The sequence below is a fragment of the Telopea speciosissima genome, chromosome 3 (assembly GCF_018873765.1).
Source record: "Telopea speciosissima isolate NSW1024214 ecotype Mountain lineage chromosome 3, Tspe_v1, whole genome shotgun sequence".
NCBI lineage: Eukaryota > Viridiplantae > Streptophyta > Magnoliopsida > Proteales > Proteaceae > Telopea > Telopea speciosissima.
The window spans coordinates 7,342,430-7,366,296 of record NC_057918.1 but is presented as its reverse complement, the minus strand read 5'-3'; the positions used below and the strand labels follow the sequence as shown (position 1 = coordinate 7,366,296).

General features: G+C 39.6%; 1 protein-coding gene and 1 long non-coding RNA gene across 4 annotated transcripts in view; both read right to left on the bottom strand.

Moving 5' to 3' along the window:
* Positions 1–23,867, bottom strand: part of LOC122653965 (pantothenate kinase 2-like) — a 45,686-nt gene that overhangs the window by 5,805 nt on the left and 16,014 nt on the right. For all 3 annotated transcript variants that reach the window (XM_043847932.1, XM_043847934.1, XM_043847933.1), the window contains exons 6-14: positions 23,773–23,867; positions 23,592–23,685; positions 20,194–20,325; positions 16,373–16,485; positions 16,016–16,208; positions 13,903–14,114; positions 13,134–13,178; positions 12,926–12,974; positions 12,471–12,553 (exon numbers count right to left, since the gene is read on the bottom strand). In XM_043847932.1, the coding sequence (XP_043703867.1) occupies positions 12,471–12,553; positions 12,926–12,974; positions 13,134–13,178; positions 13,903–14,114; positions 16,016–16,208; positions 16,373–16,485; positions 20,194–20,325; positions 23,592–23,685; positions 23,773–23,867 (1,016 nt within the window). The remainder of the gene's footprint in view (positions 1–12,470; positions 12,554–12,925; positions 12,975–13,133; positions 13,179–13,902; positions 14,115–16,015; positions 16,209–16,372; positions 16,486–20,193; positions 20,326–23,591; positions 23,686–23,772) is intronic.
* LOC122653967 lies at positions 17,294–17,786 on the bottom strand. The gene is made up of 2 exons (XR_006331866.1): positions 17,516–17,786; positions 17,294–17,436 (listed from the first exon to the last, which is right to left on the bottom strand). It is a non-coding gene; the product is annotated as an uncharacterized LOC122653967 (long non-coding RNA).

Below are 23,867 nucleotides of genomic sequence, written 5' to 3'. Positions count from 1 at the left end.
AGTCAGATAGACGGTATGAGCAGTGGGAACCGGAACAGCAATGAGGTATGACCAGTAACAAGTTTGGCGAGTGGAAAGGTATTACAAACAGACCCAACCAAAAAGGGTATCATAAACAACCATGTTGACTTTTAAAGGAGACTAGTTTTGGGTGCGAAAAAAAAAAGGCTTGTCGTTGAGTTCTGAGCATCGGGAGAACCTATAGCATGCCAGGAGCCTACCAAAGAGTCAAAGTAACTTACCCAAGTAGCACAATGATAGCATTCGGGTGGGGAAGAAAGGCAGGTGGGGGTTGAGAGTTGAGACACTGTTAAATGGGTTACTTGTGTGAGCTTCATCATGGAGGAAATTAGAAAAATGATGATAGGCATGTCACATGACTGGTTCTCCCCTTCAATTTTCCCAATACACTCCTTTATCAGGTAACACCAAAGTACGTGTGGCTGATGGTTCTCTTTCCTCTGTTTCTGGGAAGGGTACCATTAAATGCACTCCATTACTATCCCTATCTTCTGTTGCATGTTCCCAAGTTTTTTACTAACTTACTTTCTATCAGTAGTCTTACAAGGGATCTCAATTGCAAAGTAACTTTTTTCCCTGATCATTGTCTTTTTCAGAACCTGGTGACGGGAAATACGATTGGCTGTGGTAAGGTGGCTGGTGGTCTTTACTTGCTTGACAGTTCTCCATCAGCAATGATTTCCCAGTCTAGTTTTTTTTTTTTTTTGGATAGGTAGGGGGGATGTAGGATGTGAACCAGGAGACTTGTCTGCTTCTGCATTGGCTGAATTACATCGGTGGCATCTGTTAGCTTTTAGAATGGAAGAAGAAGAAGAGAAGAAACCTCAAGAGAGCAGCCACGGTTTTGGTTTGGTGTGTTATGTCTCAAAACAAGAGACTAACATGCTTATATTGAAAAGAATATATAATTACACACAGGCCCTTGGCCTCATACAAATGACACAAAGAATACATAAAAGAGGGGTTATGTACCTATATACCCCTGATACAGCTATTCTTAACACTCCCCCTCAAGCTAGGTGTAATATGTCATACATACCCAGCTTGTCTAACATAAAACTAAAGTGATGAGAGCTAAGTCCTTTGGTGAAGATGTCTGCCACTTGTTCATTTGTCTTCACAAAAGGAGTACAAATAGTCTTAGAGTCTATCTTCTCCTTGATGAAGTGTCTGTCGACCTCAACATGCTTTGTCCTGTCATGTTGAACTGGGTTGTGAGTAATACTTATGGCTGCCTTGTTATCGCAATATACTCATAGGTTCAGTCGTCTCAAATCCCAATTCTGGAACAAGTTTTTTCAACCACAAGATTTCACACACACCATAAGCCATGGCTCTAAACTCTACTTCAGCACTTGACCTAGCTACCACAGGTTGCTTTTTACTTCTCCAGGTGACAAAATTTCCCCCAACAAAAGTACAGTATCCAGAGGTGGATCTTCTATCAGAAATAGACCTGGCCCAATCAGCATCTGTATATACTTCAATTCTCAAGTGACCATTCCTAGAGAAGAGAAGGCCTTTTTCAGGGCATGACTTCAAATACCTGAGGATCCTGTAAACTGCATCAAGATGTCCCATCCTGGGTGCATGAATAAACTGACTCACCACTCCAATAGCGTAGGTGATGTCAGGTCGGGTGAGGGAGAGATAGATTAGCTTACCTACTAATCTCGGATACTTTTCAGCATCCACAAGAGGTTCACCACAATCTTCCCTTAGTTTGTGGTTCTGCTCAATAGGGGAGGAGATTGGTTTGCATCCTAAGTAGCCTGTCTCTGTAAGTAGATCAAGAACAAACTTCCTTTGGCAAACATTGATCCCTTGCTTGGATCTTGAAACTTCAATCCCCAGAAAATACTTCAATGGACCGAGATCTTTGATCTCAAACTACCGAGCCAAATAAAGCTTAAGCTTTGAGATTTCAGCTTCACTGTTTCCCGTGACCACAATGTCATCAACATAAACAATGAGAGTCGTAATAGTGCTGCCCTTCCTTTGTATAAACAATGTGTGATCAGCTTGACTTTGAGTATATCCATTTTGCAGGAGGGCATGTCTGAACCTCTTAAACCAAGCCTTAGGAGACTGTTTGAGTCCATAGAGAGCCTTCCTAAGACGACACACTTTCCCATTGTCACCAGGATGTTTGAACCCAGGAGGAGAGTGCATATATACCTCTTCTTCTAGGTCACCATGTAAGAATGCATTCTTTAGATCAGGCTAGTACAATGGCTATTCAAGGTTTGCAGCCATTGAGAGAAGTACATGAATGGAGTTATGCTTGGCCACCGGAGCAAAGGTTTCCTGATAGTCAATGCCATACACCTGTGTCTAACCCTTGGCAACAAGTCTTGCCTTATACCTCTCCACAGTACCATCAGACTTGAACTTGACTGTGAATACCCATCTGCATCCAATAGGGATTCTCCCTTTAGGGAGTTCAACAAGGTCCCAAGTGTGATTCTTCTCAAGAGCCAACATCTCTGTGTTCATTGCTTCTCTCCATTTGGATCTGCTATAGCCTCTACTACATTTTTGGGAATAGATATGGATGAGATAGCTATAGTGAAGGCTATACCTATAAGGGAGATAGAATCATAGGAAACAAACTTGGCAATGGGATTAGTACATGCCCGAGTTCCCTTGCGGTGAGCAATAGGAAGATCTAAGTCCGAGGATGTAGAAGTAGAGGGAGGTATACCTATCTTGATGGATGGAGGCTCAGGATGAGGAGACGAAGAAGGATTTTGGCAGGTCTTCTTTATAGGAAGCCATGAAGAAGGATTTCTCCTGTCCTTCGTATACACCAATAGCTCCCCTTGTTCTCTATTCACCTGTGCACTAGGAGGCTCCCCCTCAACAACAGTATCCGTAGAAGGTTCCCCCTCAACAACAGTATCCATAGAATTTTTCTTTCCCTTGTCAATCTGAAAAGGGGAAATAGGGACAAGAGAGGAGAAAGGAAATGAAACAAACTCGGGAACCTCTTCATCCTCAACACCACCACTAAGAGATGAACACTCCCCCTGAAGAGGTGACTGAAAATACGGTATGGTTTCAAAGAAATGGACATCTTTGGAGAGAAGCCACCGACGAGTAGGAGGATGATAGCATTTATACCCTTTAGAGGTTGAGGAATACCCAAGAAAGATGCACTTTAGAGCCTTAGGATCCAATTTAGTGCGGGCAGATTTGCTAATATGTACATAGCAAATACAACCAAACACCCTTGGAGGAAGAGAAAAGGAAGAAGACCATGAGGGTAAGGCATCAAGAGGAACCTTAAAGTTCAAGACACTAGACGGCGTGTGATTAATAAGAAAGACAGTAGTGAGTAGAGCATCAGACCAAAAAGTTTTTGGAACATGCATGGTAAACCAAAGGGATCTAGCCACTTCAAGGAGATGGCGATTTTTTCTTTCAGCCACCCCATTTTGTTGTGGGGTATCAACACAGGCCACCTGATAAATAATGCCATGGTCAGAAAAAAAGGTTTCCAACCCACTATACATATACTCCCCACCTTTGTCAGAACGAACAATTTGGATCCGAGTTTGAAATTGGGTATACACTAACTCATAAAAATTTGGGAAAATTTCACAGACACCCCCTAAAAGTATCCAATATCTCAGAAACTTACCATACTTGGTCAAAATGTCACAGACACCCCAAACGTTAAGCACAGTTAGTACCCAAAGGTGAAATATCCATTTTACCCCTTAGTTATTTAAATAAAAGGACAAAACTGTCATTTCATCTTCTTCCCTCTATGGCTCCGGCTCCGGCGACCATCACCTGCTCCGGCTACGGTGACCATTATCAGCGGCAAGGCAAGGAGAAAGCGAACTGAAGAAGGGCGACAAAACGAGAAGATGACCGGACTTTCATTTCCACCCATGGATTAAAGCGAACTGAAGAAGGGCGACAAAACGAGGCAAATACATCTTCCATTTCCGAAACCCCATCACCGACCCTCTCTCAAAACCCATCTCTGCTAAAACCGCCATCATCTCCACTAACCCCTATTTCTCCTTTCATCCCTATTCTTTTCTCGTTATTTTTTTATCATTTTCATTCTAAAAACCATCATCCCACCATCACCGATTCTCCTCTCCATTTCTTTTCACTTCTAATCTAACCCACATCCTTGTCTAAACAAAACCCCAATCTGAATTCCAGCCATGACCACACCCATCCTCAACTAATTTATCATTTCTGATCCCATCATGTCTTTATTTCCTTTTCCATTTTCCCTCCAACTAACCATCGGATCCCTATTTCTTTTCTTTTATTCCCATTTTTCCAAACCCAACACAGAATCAGAATCCATTGGCTGCCATCATTTTTTTTCTAGCTATCTGGAATCCATTGTCGGCTATGGTGCAAAGAAATGTGGAGCAGAAAAAATAGAAGAAGATTAGGAAGAAGAAGAGGAAACCCGGGCAGAGAAGAAGGAGATGGGGAGGAAATTGTGCGGACATAGGAGGGGGGCTGGAGGGGGTGGCGGCGGCGGAAGAAACAGCAGAAGGAGAAGGAGAAGAAGGGGAGAAAAAAGGAATAAAAAAAAGTATTGAATAAAAACAAGGGCAAAATTGTCTTTTTTTAAAAACTAACTTCTAACATCATTAATTCATCATTAAGGGTATTATAGGGATTTCACTGTGGTAAGGGTAATTTCTCCATTTAAAAAGAGTTAACAGACACTTAACTGCAGAGACTAACGGAGTGGACTTTTGAAATAAATTCATAAAAATAGGGGGTGTCTGTGACATTTTGACCAAGTATGGTAAGTTTCTGAGATATTGGATACTTTTAGGGGGTGTCCGTGAAATTTTCCCTAAAAATTTTTAAATGCAACATAGACATCACTCTTGTGTTTCAAAAGGTAAACCCAAGTAACCCAAGAATATAGTCATCAATGAAAGAAACAAAGTAGCGGAAGCCACGCAAAGAGGTAACAGGGGAAGGCCCCCAAACATTAGTATGGATAAGATGAAAAGGTGAAGTAGATCTATTACCATTAGATGCATAAACTGTTTTACAACTTTTGGCAAATAGACAAGGTTTACAATTAAAAACATTAGTGACAGGAAAAGAAGTAAATGAATGTGGCAACAGTTTCCTCATAACAGAAAAAGAAGGATGCCCCAAACGACGATGCCAAAGCAAAATATCCTCCTAAGTACATCCACCTTCTTGCCCACAAACATAGGACTGAGCTTACACAACAGGGGAAGCACTGGTCTCCAAAACATACAAGCTGTTAGTTTCACGACCACTGTCAATCACCCTCCTTGTCACCAAATCTTGAAAAAGACAATGGGTAGGAAAGAAGGTAACAAAGCAGTTCAAAGATTTAGTCAATTGGCTAACTGAAAGAAGGTTAGTGGCAAAGTTGGGAACATGAAAAACAGACTTCAAGGGTAAAAGTGGTGTAACCTGGATATCTCCGTGACCAAAAATGGAAGAGAAGGAACCATAAGCAATTTTTACCTTATCTTTCCCAGAACAAACAGAATAGGAATTATACAGCTGAGACCTACCAGTCATATGATCCGTGGCACTTGAGTCAATGACCCAAGGTGTGGTGCCGGAGGAGGAAGAAGCTTGTAGTGCAGTGGAAGTAGGAGTAGCAGAGGAACCATCCAGGTGGGCCACAATCCGGCGAAATGCAACAATGGCTTCTTTGGAAAGAGAGGATGGATCAGATTTAATGACTCCAACATGAGCCTTAGGCCCCTTCTTCCGTTGTCCCTTCAGTCCCCCAGAGGAACCAGAAGGGGGTTTCCCATGGAGATCCCAACAAAAGTCCTTCGTATGCCCAGATTTACCATAATGGTCACATAAGAATCGACCCTTCGCAGCTCCCTTAGCAGCCCCCTTATCAGCTCCCTTAGTGGAGTCCTGAGGGGTGGAAGAAACAAGAGCAGAGCGCTCAACAGTGGGAGTAGTGCCCATGGTACCCCTACGGGTCTCCTCACTCTGTAGATATCCACACACCTCCTCCAGTGAGGGAGACTTGGTCGGCCAAGGATTTGTACCCTATAAGGCTCAAAGTCAGAATTAAGGCCGCCAAGGAGAAATAAGACCCTCTCAAACAACCGGTGCACCTTGACCTCATCATCAGAACACAACTGAAGATCTCTATAGTGATCATACTCCTCCCACAAGCCCACAAGAAGACTATAGTAGTCAGAAATGCTTCTATCACCCTGACGCAGGCTAACAATCTGTTGGAGAAGTTGGTACGCCTTTGTAGAGTCCCCAACCCGATCAAAGATACGGCCACACTGTCCCAAATGTCTTTGGCAGTCTCCTTGCCCATAAACCTTCTTCCAATCTCAGGCTTCATTGAGAAAAGAAGCCAAGCCATCACAAGAGAATTCTCAGTGTCCCATTTGGAGTACCCTTGCTCGGTAGGAAGGGGGGCCTTGATGCTACCATTTATGTATCCCATCTTCCCCCTACACCGAAGAATCAATTTCATGGATCAGGACCAATCCAAATAGTTGTGGTTCTCAAGCTTGGCAATAGGAAGTTGGATATTGGGGCTCTCAAAGGAAGAAGGGAGAGATGGAGCTGTTTCCACAAGGGGCAAGGGTGTTTCGACATTTTTCTCACCCATATTTGATCTAAAATCAGCCACTTAAAAGGAGTAAACTACAGCACTTCAAGCAAACAGGTTTGTCTCAAAACAGTAGGCACAAAAACAGGGCAAACAATGGCCAAAAAAGCTTGAAACACTTGTAGATCTTCAGAAAATACTCAAATAGCAACGGAGTAAAGATGAGTAATGCTCCTTACCCAAAAACGATGCAAATGGACCATAAAAAATGGCCAAACAAGGCTCTATTGAAGAGCAGGTGCCAAACAAAAACTCTAGCCGGCGAAAATTCTGGGCAGAACAGCCAAACTGAGATGCAATGGGAATGAATGGGTGCTTGCAGAAGGTTAGAGAGAGGCAAAGGAGATCAAAGAGGACCCCCAAACGAAACTAGAGCACCAAGAAGCACTCCATTTGGATTCCAAACGAGAGAGAAACAAGCTGGAGAAGATGACCTAACCAGTCTGTTAAATTATGTACACCAGAATACCATGGGGGTATTCTGGTCTTTTGGGTGTTTTATTTATTTTTTATTTATGTATTTATGAGCAAGGGTAGAAATGTAATTAGGGTTGTGGCACTGTTTACGTGAACAGTATTGTGAACAGTATCGTGAATAGTATTTCCCCTTGTAATCTCTTTTATTATTATTATAAATAGAGAGCTTGACTGATCTCATTGATCATTCAAGCATTATTCCACAAACCTGTTTTGTTAACATGATATCAAAGCAGGTAGGGGTCACGGTATCGAATCCCCCTGGGAGCAGGCAGGTGTTGAAATTATTTATCCACCCGTGTCCCCCTTTGGATAGTCCGCCGTGTTAGAGCTCCTATTTGATATACATATTGTTTCCTCCCTTTCCTAAAAGGTCGGCCTTTTAGAGGAAGCGGTTCCAACATGGTATCAGAGCCAAAATTTCTCTAATCTAAGTTTTCAAACTTCTTCGCACTCCAAACTTCCTTCGAACACTTGCAAACAGCAGGATCAATGCTCTGATACCATGTTAGCTTTTAAAGTGGAAGAAGAAGAAGAGAAGAAACTTCAAGGGAGCAGTTACGGTTTTGGTTTGGTGTGTTATGTCTCAAAACAAGAGACTAACATGCTTATATTGAAAAGAATATATAATTACACACAGGCCCTTGGCCTCATACAAATGACACAAAGAATACATAAAAGAGGGGTTATGTACATATATACCTCTGATACAGCTATTCTTAACAGCATCGTCATTTGGGCCATCCTCCCTTAAGCCTTTTTTTTGTTTTATTTCCCAATTTAGTGAAAACTTGTAATCCCAATCATTTTGTTTGTGATGCTTGCACTTTTGCAAAGCAAACTCGGGCAATTTATCCTATTTCAGATAATCGTAGTTTGTTCCTTTCAGTTTAATTCACTCTGATGTTTGGGGCCCGTCTCTTTGCGTTTCTAATTCTGGTTATAGATGGTTTGTAACTTTCGATTGTTTTAGTCGTACCACCTGGGTTTATCTTATGCCCCAGAAGAGTGATGTATTTTCTTGTTTTCAGTTATTCCACAAAATGGTTCAAACCAAATTTGATGCCAAAATGAAGATACTCCGGTCAGACAATGGGAAGGAATATGATGATGGCTCATTTCAGAAATATTTGTCCCACCATGGTATTATCCACCAGACGAGCTGTGTAGACACTCCAACTCAGAATGTTGTTGTCGAAAGGAAGAATTGACATCTCTTGGAGGTAGCCAGATCACTAATGTTGGCCATGCATGTCCCCCCCCCCCCCCAGTTTTTCGGGGTGATGCTATACTACTGGCAGCATACCTTATCAATCGGCTGCCTTCTTGGGTGTTGTCATCTCGCTGCCCTATTGAAGTGTTATTAGGTTTGTCAACTTTTGTGGTGCCTCCTAAAGTCTTTGGGTGAGTCATTTTTGCTTGGAACCACCATGTTCATGGCAAATTTGATCCCAAGGGATTGCGCTGCATTTTTTTTTTTGTTATTCTGCTACACGGAAGGGATACAAGTGTTATCATCCTCCCTCAAGACGATTGCTTGTCACTATGGATGCTGTTTTTCAGGAGACAGAGGCGTATTTTCAATATCCTACTCCTCTTCAAGGGGAATCTACAAGTGAAGAGGTGCCTTTGATTACTTCTCTTGATGTTCCCATGGTAGAAGACACTTCAATTGAACTTGATGATGGAATAACAGGGCAGGAACAGGAGCACTCTATGGTCTAGGGGGACACTGAGAGATTAGATACCCTGAAGGTTTTTAGCAAAGGAACGTAGCACAAACAGATGCAAGTTGACACCACCACCACCACCACCACCCCCACTGCACCTAACCAGTCGTTGCTCTCTTATCCAAGTCCTTTACCTACTTCTCCTGGTAAGTCTCTTTTCCCCATCTTTCCATGCCTTTGTATCTTCTTTGTCTTATTTTTCCATCCCTAACACTTGGCAGGAAGCAATAGCCAATTCAAGGTGGAAAGATGCAATGAATGAAGAAATGAGGGCATTGTGTAAAAATGATACGTGAGATGTGGTGAGTCTTCCTCCAGGAAAGAAATCGGTTGGTTGCAAATGGGTCTTTACTGTCAAACACAAGGCCAATGGGGCAGTGGAAAGGTATAAGGCTAGCCTGGTTGCTAGAGGATTCACTCAAACACATGGGATCGACTATCAAGAAACATTTGCTCCAGTCGCAAAGATGATTACTATCAGAGTTATCATCTCGTGTGCAGCTAACCAAGGTTGGGATCTTCAACTATTGGATGTGAAGAATGCTTTTCTTCATGGAGAGCTTGAAGAGGAGGTATACATGGACATTCCTTCACGATATGCTGCTAAAGAAACCCAAGGCAAAGTATGTCGTCTCAAGAAAGCTCTATACGGTCTAAAACAGTCACCAAGAGCTTGGTTTGGACGTTTCCATAGAGCAATAGTGTCGATTGGTTACAAACAAAGTGATGCTGACCATACTTTGTTTATCAAGAAGAGAGATCAGCATATCACAGTGTTGATTGTTTATATGGACAACATTGTCGATACTGAAAGTGATGTTGATGAGATAAGTAAGCTGAAGATCTATTTGAGAACAAAGTTTGAGATCAAGGATCTGGGAAAACTCAGATATTTTCTCGGGATTGAGGTTGCATATTCCGCTCAAGGTATCTTCCTTTCACAACTGAAGTATACTCTTAACCTATTGTTTGAAACAGGAATGTTGGGATGTAAGCCTTCAGATACCCCCTTGGAACCAAATACCCATCTAAAGGGTAAAGATGGAGATACGGTGGATAAGGGCAGCCATCAAAGACTGGTTGGCCGTTTGATATACTTGTCACACACACGGCCTGATATAGCATTTGTTGTTAGTGTTGTGAGCCAGTATATGCATGACCCTCACTCCACTCAACTAGAGGCAGCATACAGGATCTTGAGATATTTGAAGTCTCCCTGGAAATGTGTTCTCTTTTCTTCCCATGATCACTTTGAGCTGCACTTTGGCAGAGTAAGAAACAATCTGTAATTGCTCGATCCAGTGCTGAGGCGGAATTTCGGGCTATGAACCATGGTATTTGTGAGCTCTTGTGGCAGCAAGGACTTCTTCATGATTTATGTGTTCCTATTGAGCTACCCATGCTCCTATACTGTGATAGCAAATCTGCAATAAGTATTGCTCACAACCCAGTACAACACGATCGCACCAAGCATATTGAGATCGATCGTCATTTCATTAAGAAGCTGTGGAGCAAGGAGTAATATGCATTCCATTTGTTTAGTCTGAAGATCAGTTAGCTGATATTCTTACTAAGAGTATTAATTGTAAAATTTTTTGTATCCATTGTTAGCAAGTTGGGCATGTTTGACATTTATGCACCAACTTGAGGGGGAGTGTTGTAAAATGAGTTCAAGGGTATTTCTGTCCTAGGGGTATTATTGTCCTTGTTCCTATTCTAGAATGTTCTCTCATCTATTATAAATAAAGAGGGGCTATGATCAATTTATTCTCAATTCTCCACACCTATGTTACCCAACTTTCTAAAATAAATGACAAATAAAATAGGGAAAGAGAATGCTACCCGGTCGCGTGCGATGCGTGGCCTCTATGCCCAGACACAGGGCTGCGCGAAATGACCGCTGTGTCCCCAGGGATTTCCGCCTTTCGATGGGGGCGCAACAGTCATTTTGCGCAGCCCTGTGTCTGGGTGCAAGGGCCGCATGTGGCACACAACCAGGTTGCGTTCTTTCTCCCAATAAAATATTATAGTATTATCTCCTACTAACCCCTTTTGGACCAAAAACCCTTTCTGAGTTCGTCTCGGTCTGGGTTTCTAGATCAGGTTATGCCAGATTGCTGGGACAGCCATGATATTGCTACTGCATCATAATTGCAGACAAGGAATTATTCTCATGTGTAGACAGGTATACAGGCACCGAAATTTCTTTCTGCTCTCTCCCGCAGAAAGAAATTTCTAACACTCAATAAATAGCCATTACTTTGGAGACAACAATTCCTCTTGATCAATACAAACTCAAACTACTTAGCCTTATCTCAAATAAATGGGGTCGGCTACATGTCTACATGGATCCTTGACCTCTAATCAGCCCTATGTGAGGTCATACTTGATACAAGGCCTAAACGATGCATGTCTCTCATCACCACTTCTCCTAAGGTTTTTTAGGTCTGCCTTTAGCTCTTTTAGTTCCTTCAATCTGAATCAAATCACTCCTCCGTATTGGAGCATCCAAAGGCCTCCATTGAACATGGCTATGCCAACCCAAACGACTTTCTCGTAGCTTATCATGTATCGGAGCTACTCCCAAATCAGCTCTAATACGATCATTCCTTACCTTATCCTTCTTAGTTTTGCCACTCATCCATCTCAACATCCTTATCTCTGCTACACTAAGTTTATCTATATGATGCTTCTTAACTGCCCAACATTCCGTACGACGTACCACATACATCATAGCTGGTCATATGATTGTCACTATAAAATTTTCCTATAGTTTTAAAGGAATACGTCGATCACACAACATTCTAGATGCACCTCTCTACTTCATCCATCATATTTTAATTCTCTATAAAACTTCATCCTCTGTATCACCTTCCTTATTTATGATTTAGCCCAGATACCTAAAATAATCACTTTGCGGAATCTCCCTGCCATCAATTTTCACCACCTCATTATCTATCCTAGTGTAACTAAAGTTATACACCATAAACTCCGTCTTCGTTCTACTTATCTTAAAACCTTTTTTATTCCAAGGTTGATCTACATAACTCCAACTTGGCGTTAATCTTTGCTTTTATCTCATCCACCAAAACAATATCATCAACAAAAAGCATACACCAAAGAACTTCATCTTGAATGTCTCTTTTCAAATCATCCATGATAAACGCAAACAAATAAGGGCTTAAAGCTGATCCTTGATGTAACCCAATTGTAATTGGGAATTCTCTACCTTGACCTCCCCACAGTTCTTACACTAGTCACCACACTATCATGCATGTCTTTAATTATGCCCAAATATTTACTTCTCTTCTCCTCCTGATCAATACAATTAAGAAAAATATTTACATAGTGAAAGATTCTACAGTTCTATAAGGCTGCTGGTAGACAGTCATTACAGTCTGACATACATGCCAGTGCCACTCAGAACCTACCTAACACCTCAGTACCAATGTGTGTAAACCTCCATGGCTCTAAACTATTCCATAAATTCTCTAAATTATTTTAAGAATGTCCTTCCCCCTCCCAAGAGGGGAATGAGAACTGAAGAGAATTGCTATGAAGCCAATTAAGAAAATGCATCAATGCATAAGAGAGTACTTAAATGGAACTATTACCTCCGCAAGTGGGCAGAGAATGCACGAGCAAATGCATCACCTCTTCTTTTAGCATCTTCTGTTCCACCTTCACTAGCAACTGCCTGTGCATAATTATCGGAGTTATCATATGTTAGAGCTCCAAAATATTCAAGGGGTAGACCATAAAGTAGATAAAGTTCTCCCCACCGGCCCAAACCCCCCACAAAAAAAAAGGGAAAAAAAGAGAGCTAATATTACACTGAAAAGCTTCAATTATATATCTACCCAAAAGAAGCTCTAAATATGTGGAGCTTAAGACCCCTTACTGATTTTGGTAATGAAAAAAAAAATCTGCATCAGACATCTTGGTGGCATCAAAGTGCCAGCCACAAGGAAACACCACAACACACACTCCCTCATTTGAGACAGACTTGCAGTATCAAGAGCTTAAAAGGAAATATTCCAAGTTAATGCCATAAGAATTGCATATATACCTTATCTACAAGGTCTGGCAAATGCTCGGACAACACAGTGAACCAATACCTAAGACAAGATACAGTTCAATACTCCAATGTTAACTAAAGAATGTTATACACCACTTTAGATTTAGTCATTATGACTTCCAACAAATTTAGAACTTCATTCAGTGGAAAAGGATGAATTTCCTCCAATAGGAGCACAAATGATGTAGTTCATACTTACTCAAGCTCACCATGATCGGATAGGTCGATGGTGTTAGGTTCATACCTGCACCAAAATAAGTAAATATAATCTGAGAAGTACCATTTAGTGATCGTGCAGAAGCAAATGGATGGAACTAGAACCTCACATAACAGAAACAATACCGTAAGGACCAGCAAACAATCATGGCAAAATCAACCATTCACAAAAAATATAAGTAAATTAGAGACTGCAAAATGAAGTAATCCACTCCCATTTTATAGACAACAGAAAATGTAGCAAATAATCATACACTTGCAGGAGAAGAAAAAGAATTGCAGAGGATTAGACAATATTTTTTTTTATATCTTTTTATTTTCATCTCCCAGATTAAGGGTGTTCGCAACCTAGGATCTCCCCTTCTCTTTCTTGTCCTTGCATAGTTAACAGGTAAGGTTTGTATGGTCATACAGTACAGTATCATCAATAAGAAGAATGCCAAAAGAGACCAGGAAATATGCCTAACCGGTAAAAACTTAAGCCACAACAATATGGCACAGAGTCCAAAAGATTTAAAAAACAAACAAACAAAAGTCCAATATGCATGAAGAAAATAATAACTATTAGTGCATGTTTGCCATGATACCACCAGGCAAGTTCTACATCTCTTGTTGCCACATATTTATAACATTAGCACACATTTAACCTTAAACAGGTATCGATCTATTCCTAAGTAACATGAAGAATTGGTTTCATAGCGAAAGACAATTTATATAAAATAGGCTGCGCACTACAATAAAATATTACATACGTCTTCAGATCTGCTAGTAATGGAAACACCTCCAATGTAGGTACCAAATGAAGCACACCAACGTTTAAAGCAGCACTTGCATCAGAACGCAGAGTATCTCCTTTGGAAGAAGGTACTTCAAAGCCACCAAGGCCAGTGGTTCCTGGTTGAGCCATTGGTACAGGGGCAATAATCTCAGTGCCCTTCTGCACAAACTTCTCCATCCATGAAATCTGCAAATGAATCCACATCATGTCTAGGAGGGTTCTAAGAACAATTAGATAAAGAGAGATCCCAACATCAGGAAAATGATTATGGGCAAAAACCATCAGGTTTAAGATTTTCTAGCATATATTTAAGAAATTTCCTTTTTCACATTCTATAGTAACAAAGAGTATAATGCAGATGAGTTTACAGCATTTTCTGAACAACAAATTTGTAAGCCCTAAACTTGTTTTTTAGGGCTGAAAGGGCTATGGAATGAGATGAAAATGGATAAGAAAATAGTCCTGGAGTAAACTTTCTCAACTTTAATTTGCACTACTTTTGCAAACTAAGTTTAGAGTACCTTCTTAAACCTCCAACTGAGACCATCGTAGCTCCACGGCACTTATTGAATAGTAAGAACCAAATCAGATTGTATAGTTCATTCATGTCTGGTTCGTTTTTCTTTTCTTTAAAAGAACAGCAACATACAACTCATGTCTGGTTCCTTCTTGTTCTCAGTTTTGACAGTTACATAAATAGTTTGTGTTCAGGCTAGTTTTCTCGCATCAACTTGAACCATAAATAAAATCCATATTTGCATATCTCACGTACTGTATGGACTCTGCTTAACTTTTAAATGCATACGCTTATACAGGATCTCAAATTCAAGTGGGAAGGTTAGACATCGGTTTATGGACTTGTAATTAGTAACTAATACATAATCTCCAATGAAGCTCTTTCCCCTGATATGATAACAACTTCTCTGCCAATTCATAGAATGTGTCTTTATACGGTGTACTTAGGAAAGCAGAGAAGTTAAACTTGGATACAACGGCATCAATGATTATAAGCTCACTGGAGGTAAAATCCTCAGCTTTCGAAGCTCATCAATTGTATTTAGAGATTTACTCTGGATCCTCAGTAGTTAAGGCTTCGGTGCAGCTGAGTTGGGCATATAAATATTTGACCATTGACCTGTATGCTCTGTACAAATTTTCTTAAACTATTTCAAGGTTCCATCAACACAATATTCTGGATGTGGCGGCACCAAAGCATTTAAAGACGCTGATAAGGAATTTTGGAGGCATGTCACCTAATTTGTACTCTCAACTTTAGTAAATCAAATTAGCCATGCAATTTTGTTTATTCGTTGGCAATGAGTCTTTTTGGGCCAGTGGAGGGTGAAAGAAGTAGAGGATTATAACTATTAAAAAAAAAAAAACGTAACAAAAATTGAACAAAATAACGAGAAGCTAATATTATTAACATGGTGTAACAAACCCAGAATCTGTAACTAGTACCTGCCGGCTGCTAAAGAGAAGAGACGGTAGCAAAGAGAGAAAGAGACAAGGGAGAAGAAAAGAGGAGACTGCCTAAGAGAAGCAATTGTTCGTTCCAGGCAGCCTCCATCCATCGTATATATAAATACTAAAACAACCAGTTACCAAGCATAATCATTATGGAAATAGAAGTCCTAGTATCCTAGTCTAACTCTAACTTAGGAAATCAAGTACTAGACTAACTAGGAAGGTATACTAAAGATATAAACCAACTATATCACGTTGGGACAAACCCCCAATCGTGACCCATATTTTTTAACACATGGGATTAAGGAAAGCCGAAAAATTACCAAGAATGTAAAAAATTAAATTTACAAAAATGCTACAAGAGCTTATAAGATTATTTTCTGACAGTAAATATGACCTAGACCTATTTGGTATGATTTCATTTTCCCATGTCATGCTTGTGACACTATATTTTAATACAGATTCCAATGCACCTCTTTTGCCAACAGAGTAACATTCTAGTCTGAAGGTGTAGTCACATCCGGACCCCTTTGAGTCCATGTTTGAAGCCTCAAACATGTATATCATACCAACTATAATGTTGATGTCTAAGCTATATATGTGTTACATTGAATACTTGCCTTCTCGTTCAAATCTCCAAGTGGTGGACCATGAATCTTTCCTCCTACGTAGGGTGCTCCCATTGGGAACCGTTCCACCAAATGATGGGCCATCAAATCATCAAGACCATGCTTTTCGGAGCTCATGAAAGCACCTAAAGCTCCCAGAAAACCCTCATGCCGCAAAAACATTGCTTGTGCCTCACCTTTTGACCTAAAAAGAAAATTTGAAATATTGAAGCAATGAGTATGAGAGAAAGATCAGAAGGTTACATCAGGGCAACACAAAAGGATAGAAGCAGGAGAAGAATGGGGAGGGGGAGGCTGTGTAACTCAAAACTCTTCAAAGATTGAGAAAGTCTAGTTCTTGATACTCACCAGAAATGTACTGCGAAGGAAATAGTATCCATGGTGTAAGCATGACCTCGTATAAAAAATCCTCCAAAAAAGATACGCTTGATCCCAAATCGAAGTGCATTCAAGTAGGAGATCTAATAGGGAAGAAACCAAATCAGAAATACTGCAATACAAAAGCATAGCACAGCTTCATCTTCTCACACCTTCAGCTAACCTAGCTCACACGCATGTGCACGCCAGACACATGCACCACATGCACAAGCACACACACACACAAATACTCACACACGACACCTGCAAATGTGTAAACACCTAAACAGAATATTTGCATACTTGACAGAAAGAATCAGATCTTGGATCAGGGTTGCACACTCTCATCTATATCAGGTTGGACTTTGGAGCAATATATATGTTAAGAATACTGTGTTAAAGTTGCTGGTTGTTAGTGTTTATTAGTTATGGTTGCTGTTTTTATTTATTGTCTTCCATAGGGGTATTTTAGTCTTTATAATTTACTTTTTACGTTTATGTTCAAATATACATAAACCAAGGGTATTTTTGTATTCTCTTCAGAACTTACATACACACACACATATATTTGAGGCTTATCGATTGGGGATTTAAGCTATTCTTTTCTTTTCAGCGACAGCCAATAGACCTCTTTCCCATCGATCTCCATCTCTCTCTCTCTCTTTTCTTCTTTTCTCCTTGCTGATTTCTCTTATTTATTTTGTTACATGTTATTAGAGAAATAGAAACAAGTCATTCTATTCTCCACCTTGTTGGTTTGAGAGTCTTCAAGGTTCTTGAGGAGGTGTACAGCATTCTTTGCTGTTCTACTATTTGTGATGGTTTCTCTTGTTCGATGAAAACCAAAAACAAGAGATCTTCTCTTTGCGGTTGGAAGTTCTTGAAATCTTCTTGGTTCTTAGCTCCTTGCGGCTTGCGGTGGCTGATTCTTGAAGTGTTTTTTATCAGATCATGATATGATTTCTGGATCATGTTTTTCTCTACAGTGGATGATCTATCCATCAGCTACAAGCCTGTGGTTGGTCTTCTCTTTCCTGTTGATGAGTTTTTTTTATCTGATCTTTCTCGTGATATGATTGTTCTCCCTGCAATATGTTGATGAGTTTTCTCCATGCGATAGGAGTTTTTCTTTACAAGAACCTGCCCCGCGATATCAAAGCTATTGCTGGTGTGGAGTTCATCCCTGCAGATGAAGTCTTCTTCACGTTATGTAAGATCTACCCCTCCTACAGATGTTGTTCTACATGTTCTACTCAACTTGCGGTTGCTGTTTCTGTTGTTCTACTGGTCTGATCTGCATATAGTTATGCTCTAATCCACACCTATGTTTGATTAATGCTAGTTCTTTACTGAATTATAAGACAACTGATTGGAGTTCATTCAGGAATTTTTTTCCTGCAGCTTTTCAAACCCCACAGTAACCCTATTTTTTGATGTTTCCTATTGCTAATAGGAAACATCAAATAGGAGATTCTGGCCATGGATTCCAATCATACTTTGGAGTTCTCTTCTGCACCAAGGAGGTTCTTATTGATCAGATTTTGATCTGAATCAGGTAACTGGATTGTGAGTTCTTGATAGTTCCTATTTTTAAGGGAACTTGGTTTCTATTTTTTTTTTTGTTCTCAACCCTATTACTGTCTATCTGTCCGTTGGATCTTCATCAAACTTTGGGAATATTTTCCACCATTGTAAAGCCATTCTCGACCAGAATTTGAAGAGGATAGAGTGTCGAATTTAGAGTTATTTATTTTCTCGTATTCTGATCTGCAACTACTGCTCTATTTGGTAATGTTGCTGGGATTTTTTTTAACTCTCTATCCGTTATAGTTATTTCCTGTCTTCTTATCGAATATTATTTGCCTGTCTTCTCATTGAAGATTATTTGTCCGTCTCCGTACTGAGGATTATCTACCTGCCTCCTTATTGGAGATTATTTACATGTGTCCTTATTGGAGATTATTTATCTGTTCTTATTGAAGATTTGTTATTGTGGATTTCTTCGTATCAAAGATTTGTTATTTGCCTGCTTGGAGTTCTTCTTGCTGAAGATTCCCCCCTATTATTTACCTGGAGCTTATCTAGTTGATGATTTCAGGTTACTGGCCTGCAGCGATTTATCTGGATTCCTTCTTTACGAACAATTTTCTCTGTTGTTGCTGCTTGTGGCTGATAAGTTTTTGTTGGTGCAGTGACTGGAATGGAGTTTTTCTGTGGTTCTATAATTTGCTACAATTTTACACATGGTTGCTGGTTACTAGCTTCTACGACTAATATATCTGTTCAAGTCTGCTTCAGCTGGTTATGTTTGCTCATGTTGTTCCAAGCTAGAGCCTAGGAAATATATATATGCTCCAAGTTGAGGGGGAGTGTTAAGAATACTGTGCTAAAGTTGCTAGTTATTAGTGTTTAGTGTTTGTTAGTTATGATTGTTGTTTAGAGAGCGGGCCTTGGTGCAACAGTAAAGGTTGCTCCATTGTGACGAAGTGGTCATGGGAATGGTTCGAGAACTCGGTTTCAGACCTGGTTTTGGTCAGGCCAAAAACCGAGTTGGTGCCCCTTTTTTCTTGAACTCATTTGATGGTTTCGGTGGGTTTTTTACCTAGTTTGATCATGAAACTTGGTATACAACCTATTTTGGGCTATTTAAACACAATGACACTATCAGATTTTTCAAAATCAAAGTCCAAATAGGAGTTGGACTTAGTGGGAAACTAGGACATACACTTATTTATGCCAGAAACCAAGACAAGCACTTATTTATGAATAATATCTTTAAGTAAATGAAAATATATTTTCATTTACTTAAGATATTATTCATAAATAAACAAATACCCCCTTATTTGAATCCAATAAAAATAGTTAAAAATCAAATTCCAAAAGAAAATAAAAGGTCAAACCCCGAGTTTGATAACAAAAGCTGGATTTTCGGCGGTAGGTGCAATTTTCAACTTTTAAATGTTGGGGTTTTTCTTAAATCCAAAAATTCCATAAATCTTAATATGGTAGAACATTGCTAAAAACCAAAAGTACGGTAAAATATTCATTTTTTTTGTCTAAAAAATTACTTTTTTACTCAGAGCGATTTTGACAGCATTCACGCACACCAAATAAGGTTTGACCGAAACATAACTCCTTCAATATAAAATATAAATAAGTGTTTGTCCTGGTTTCTGTCATAAGTAAGTGTCTGTATACCAAGGTTTCCCACCAAGATGACCGAGACAATGCAATCTTCTCATTCGCCTAGCACCTTGTCACGGTTTTTCAAAAAAAAAAAAATGAAAGAGATTATCGAGATCTCGACAAGTTCTTGTTCCATGGTCACGGGCTCGAGTCTGGAAACAGCCTCTCTGCGAAAGCAGGGGTAAGGCTGCGTACATTATGACCCTCCCCAGACCCCGCAGTGGCGGGAGCCACGTGCACTAGGTACGCCCTTTAGTTATGATTGTTGTTTATTAGCTATTGTCTTCCATAGGCGTATTTTAGTCTTTATATATTACTATTTTAGGCTAATGTTGAGATACCCATAAACCAAGGGTATTTTTTTTCTTCTCAGCCGATACACCTCTTTCCCATCACTTCTCCAATCAATCCCATCAACCAAGGGTATTTTAGTCTTTATATGTTGCTGGTTTCTCTTATTTATTTTGTTACAATATCCGTATCAAATTTGGTTGAGTCTAGAAGATATGCTAATAAATCAGTTCAGCGCTGATGTGAACCCTAATAGAATTCCAAATCCAACCTTTTATGATAGCCCATAAAATTTAATCTAAATTATGTTACAAAATTGACTCTATAAAGCTCACCTGCCCGATATTATATGAAATCATTCGCAGGAGTGACAATGAGATATCTTCAGGTCTGTAGTCTTCAAGCTCCTTGTTTTCGTAAATAGCCTTACCAAAGCTAGAAGCAATGGTTGATGCGGACAAACCAATCTGTGACCATTTAATGAATTAGGAGTTATTAGTAACTCTAGCATGAAAAAAAGAAAGAAGAAAAACTTGTATCCTACTGCAATTTCCAAAACCAGAAATCTAATGCACTAAACCACTTATAAAGGAATAAGAAAAACCAACGAATACCACATTTCAGTAAAAGCAAACATTAACTTAAAAAAAAGAGAGAGAGAGACCACTTGATGTCTAGGTGTATAAGGGGGGGGGGGGGAGTCAAAAAGAAAATCTACAGCAAAAGGATGGTCTACTCAACAGGATAGTTGAGTTCCTCAGATCTTTCTGATAAAGCATTCACTGCAGTTCATCCAAAGTACATCTATTACTTAGTGCCAGAAATAGGCCATTCAGCAGCCTTTTTATTTATATATTTTTTCCACCAAATCGATTGGCATCCTGGACTCCAACTTATGACAGACACAACAGTCCCATTAAATTAGGATGGTGGGTACAGAAGATATGATGACAAACCTCTTCTAATTTCAGCTGAGTTCATCAGGCCTTTCTGATAAAGCACGACTCTTCAGTTCATCCAAAGTACATCTATTACTTGGTACAAGAATAGGCCATCCTCCATTCAGCAGCCTTCATTTATCTTTTTTTTTTCTTCACCAAATCGATTCAAATCTTCATCAGCACATACCAAGGAAATGGCATCCTGGACTCCACCTTATGACAGACACAACAGTATTTATTCAGTTGGGGATGGTGGGGCAGAAGATATGATGATAGAACTCTTTTACCTCAGTTCGGACGGATTCTGTATATATAAAAGGTCTAGAGTATCAATATGTATCCTAAGATACACTCTGGTAGATATCTGTTTCTCACCCTATGGTCGCATACAACAACTACTACTACTCAGCCTTATCCCAACTAAATGGGGTCGGCTACATGGATCCTTGCCTCCAATCAGCTCTATTCGAGATCATACTTGATACAAGGCCTAAGCTATACATGTCTTTCCTCACCACTTCTCCTAAGGTCATTTTAGGCCTGCCCCTGGCTCTTTTAGTTCCTTCAATCTGAATCAAATCACTCCTCCATACTGGAACATCCAAAGACCTCCATTGAACATGGTCATGCGGCCCATACCACCTCAAACAACTTTCTCATAGCTTATCATGTATCGAAGCTACTCCCAAATCAGATCTAATATGATTATTCCTCACTTTATCCTTCGTAGTTGTACCACTCATCCATCTCAACATCCTCATCTCCGCTACACTAAGTTTATCTATATGATGCTTCTTAATTGCCCAACATTCTGCACCATACATCATAGCCGGTCCTATAACTATGCCATAAAATTTTCCTGCACCTCTTCACTTCATCCATCTTATTTTAATTCTTTGTGAAACATCATCCTCTATATCACCTTCTTTATTTATGATTGAACCCAGATACCTAAAATAATCACTTTGTGGAATCTCCCTCTCATCAATGTTCACCACCTCATTATCCGTCCTAGTGTAATCACAGTTATACACCATACACTCCGTCTTCATTCTACTTATCTTAAAACCTTTTGAATCCAAGGTTGATCTCCATAACTCCAACTTGGCGTTACTCCCTGCTAATGTCGCATCCACCAAAACAATATCATCAGCAAAAAGCAAACACCAAGGAACCTCATCTTGGATGTCTTTGGTTAAATCATCCATGATAATCGCAAACAAATAAGGGCTTAAAGCTGATCCTTGATGTAATCCTATGCTCACATACACATCCAAAAATTCCAAGTGAATTATACCATAGTATCAATACTCTTTGTTACATTTCTGATGAACTGTGTAAATACAAGGTCTAGAATATCAATACTTATCCTAAGATACACTCTGAGAGATATTTGTTTTTGACCTATGACCACACATGTGACATGTGATCCAAAATTCCAAGTGTGTTATACCGTAATTATATCACTATCGCTAGAATTGAATGAACAGGCACCCATACATGTAAATACACATGGGTAACGTCAATCCTTAAAACAGTACCCAAGATCAAGAGCCATATTCTGTTTTGAAATTCTTTAACTGCTCCATTCTCCAACATTTTCTTGTTGTGGCTTAAAAATTGTTGTTAATATATATATATATATATATATATATATATAAAATAAAAAGACATCAAGTTGAATATGCAAAGAAATTATTAAATATGCATGAGACCTAAACCAGAAATATCCTTCAATTTGTTTTATTTAACAGTAAATAAGGTCTTGTTTACTACCCACAAACCATATATTTCTCCTGTTCAAATCAATAAAAAAGAGTATCCTCAAGATACAGGTCCACCAAAAAGAAGAAAGTGTATTGCAGACTGCACCTTAGGGTAAATAGTCTTAGCCTACCCTAGTTTAAGTCCATATATCTATTCGATATACCTTAAAACCAGTAACCTATTTCTAAACACATCCAACCCTACTTGCATGGTATGAACTATGGAGGCTAGATGGCCCTTCCTGCAACCTTAGGATTATGTTCAACAAAAACATTAACCAAGAAAAGGTTGATTCGGCTTACACATTATACGAGAATATTAATATAGATGATTGTCAATACCACTGCAAGTTTTTCCTTCCCTTTCTTTTTACTCCTATTCACCTTGTTGGCATGTCTTCTGTCATATGTATAGAAACAAATGACTAATAAGCATGAAGACATGACTCCCAGATGTCTAGCTTCGACATTGGTGTCCAGAGGAAAGGAGGTTAGCTTCTAAAGTTTGCTTAGGCCTTTTCCAAAAGCATGTTTTTTCAAATTAGGATTTCTCACACCACAGTCTCAAATACTAGTACCAACCAGAAATTAATTTACGAAATCTGTAGCTTCCACCTCTATGGAATAACAAATGAAAAAAGAGCGTCCCAATGCACCAGGCTCCCACAACTGCAGCGTCTGGAAGGGGCAAATGTATGCAGCCTTACCCCTGCTTCGCAAGAGAGGCTGTTTCCAAGTTTTGAACCTGCAACCAACAGGTTGCAATACCGCAACTTAACCGTTGCCCCAAGGCTCGCCCACTCTAGGGAATAACAGATAATCTCCAAATATTTTTCAAGGCTTCAGCATGGCTAAAACACTAACACCCATGATTTATCTTTATTCAAAAACTACAACTTCTTGTAGATGTGAACTTCAGTCGGTTCCCATGCATGACATTTCTTGCTTACCGTTTTATCCTGAAAAATGCATCCTGGAGTTGGCTTATTCACACAAAGTTTAACAAATAATATTTGGAATATATACCTTGGAATAATCCATACCGCCATAGATGTCTCCAACAAGCATGTCCATTTTTCTATTATCTCCTCTCTGACTTAACTCCAACAACTCATCAAAGCTGGAATTAAAAAACCAGATTGTTAACATTAAACAAGTTTGGGGGTAGAATAGTGTAACAATGCCAAATGAGCTGGAAGATCATGACCTCTTGCACTTTGTCAAAAGCCTTCCCAAGCCCCAGTAAGTCCCACCACCAACATTTGTTCCGCTAACTCGCTGAAACTTCCCCTCTCCATCCAC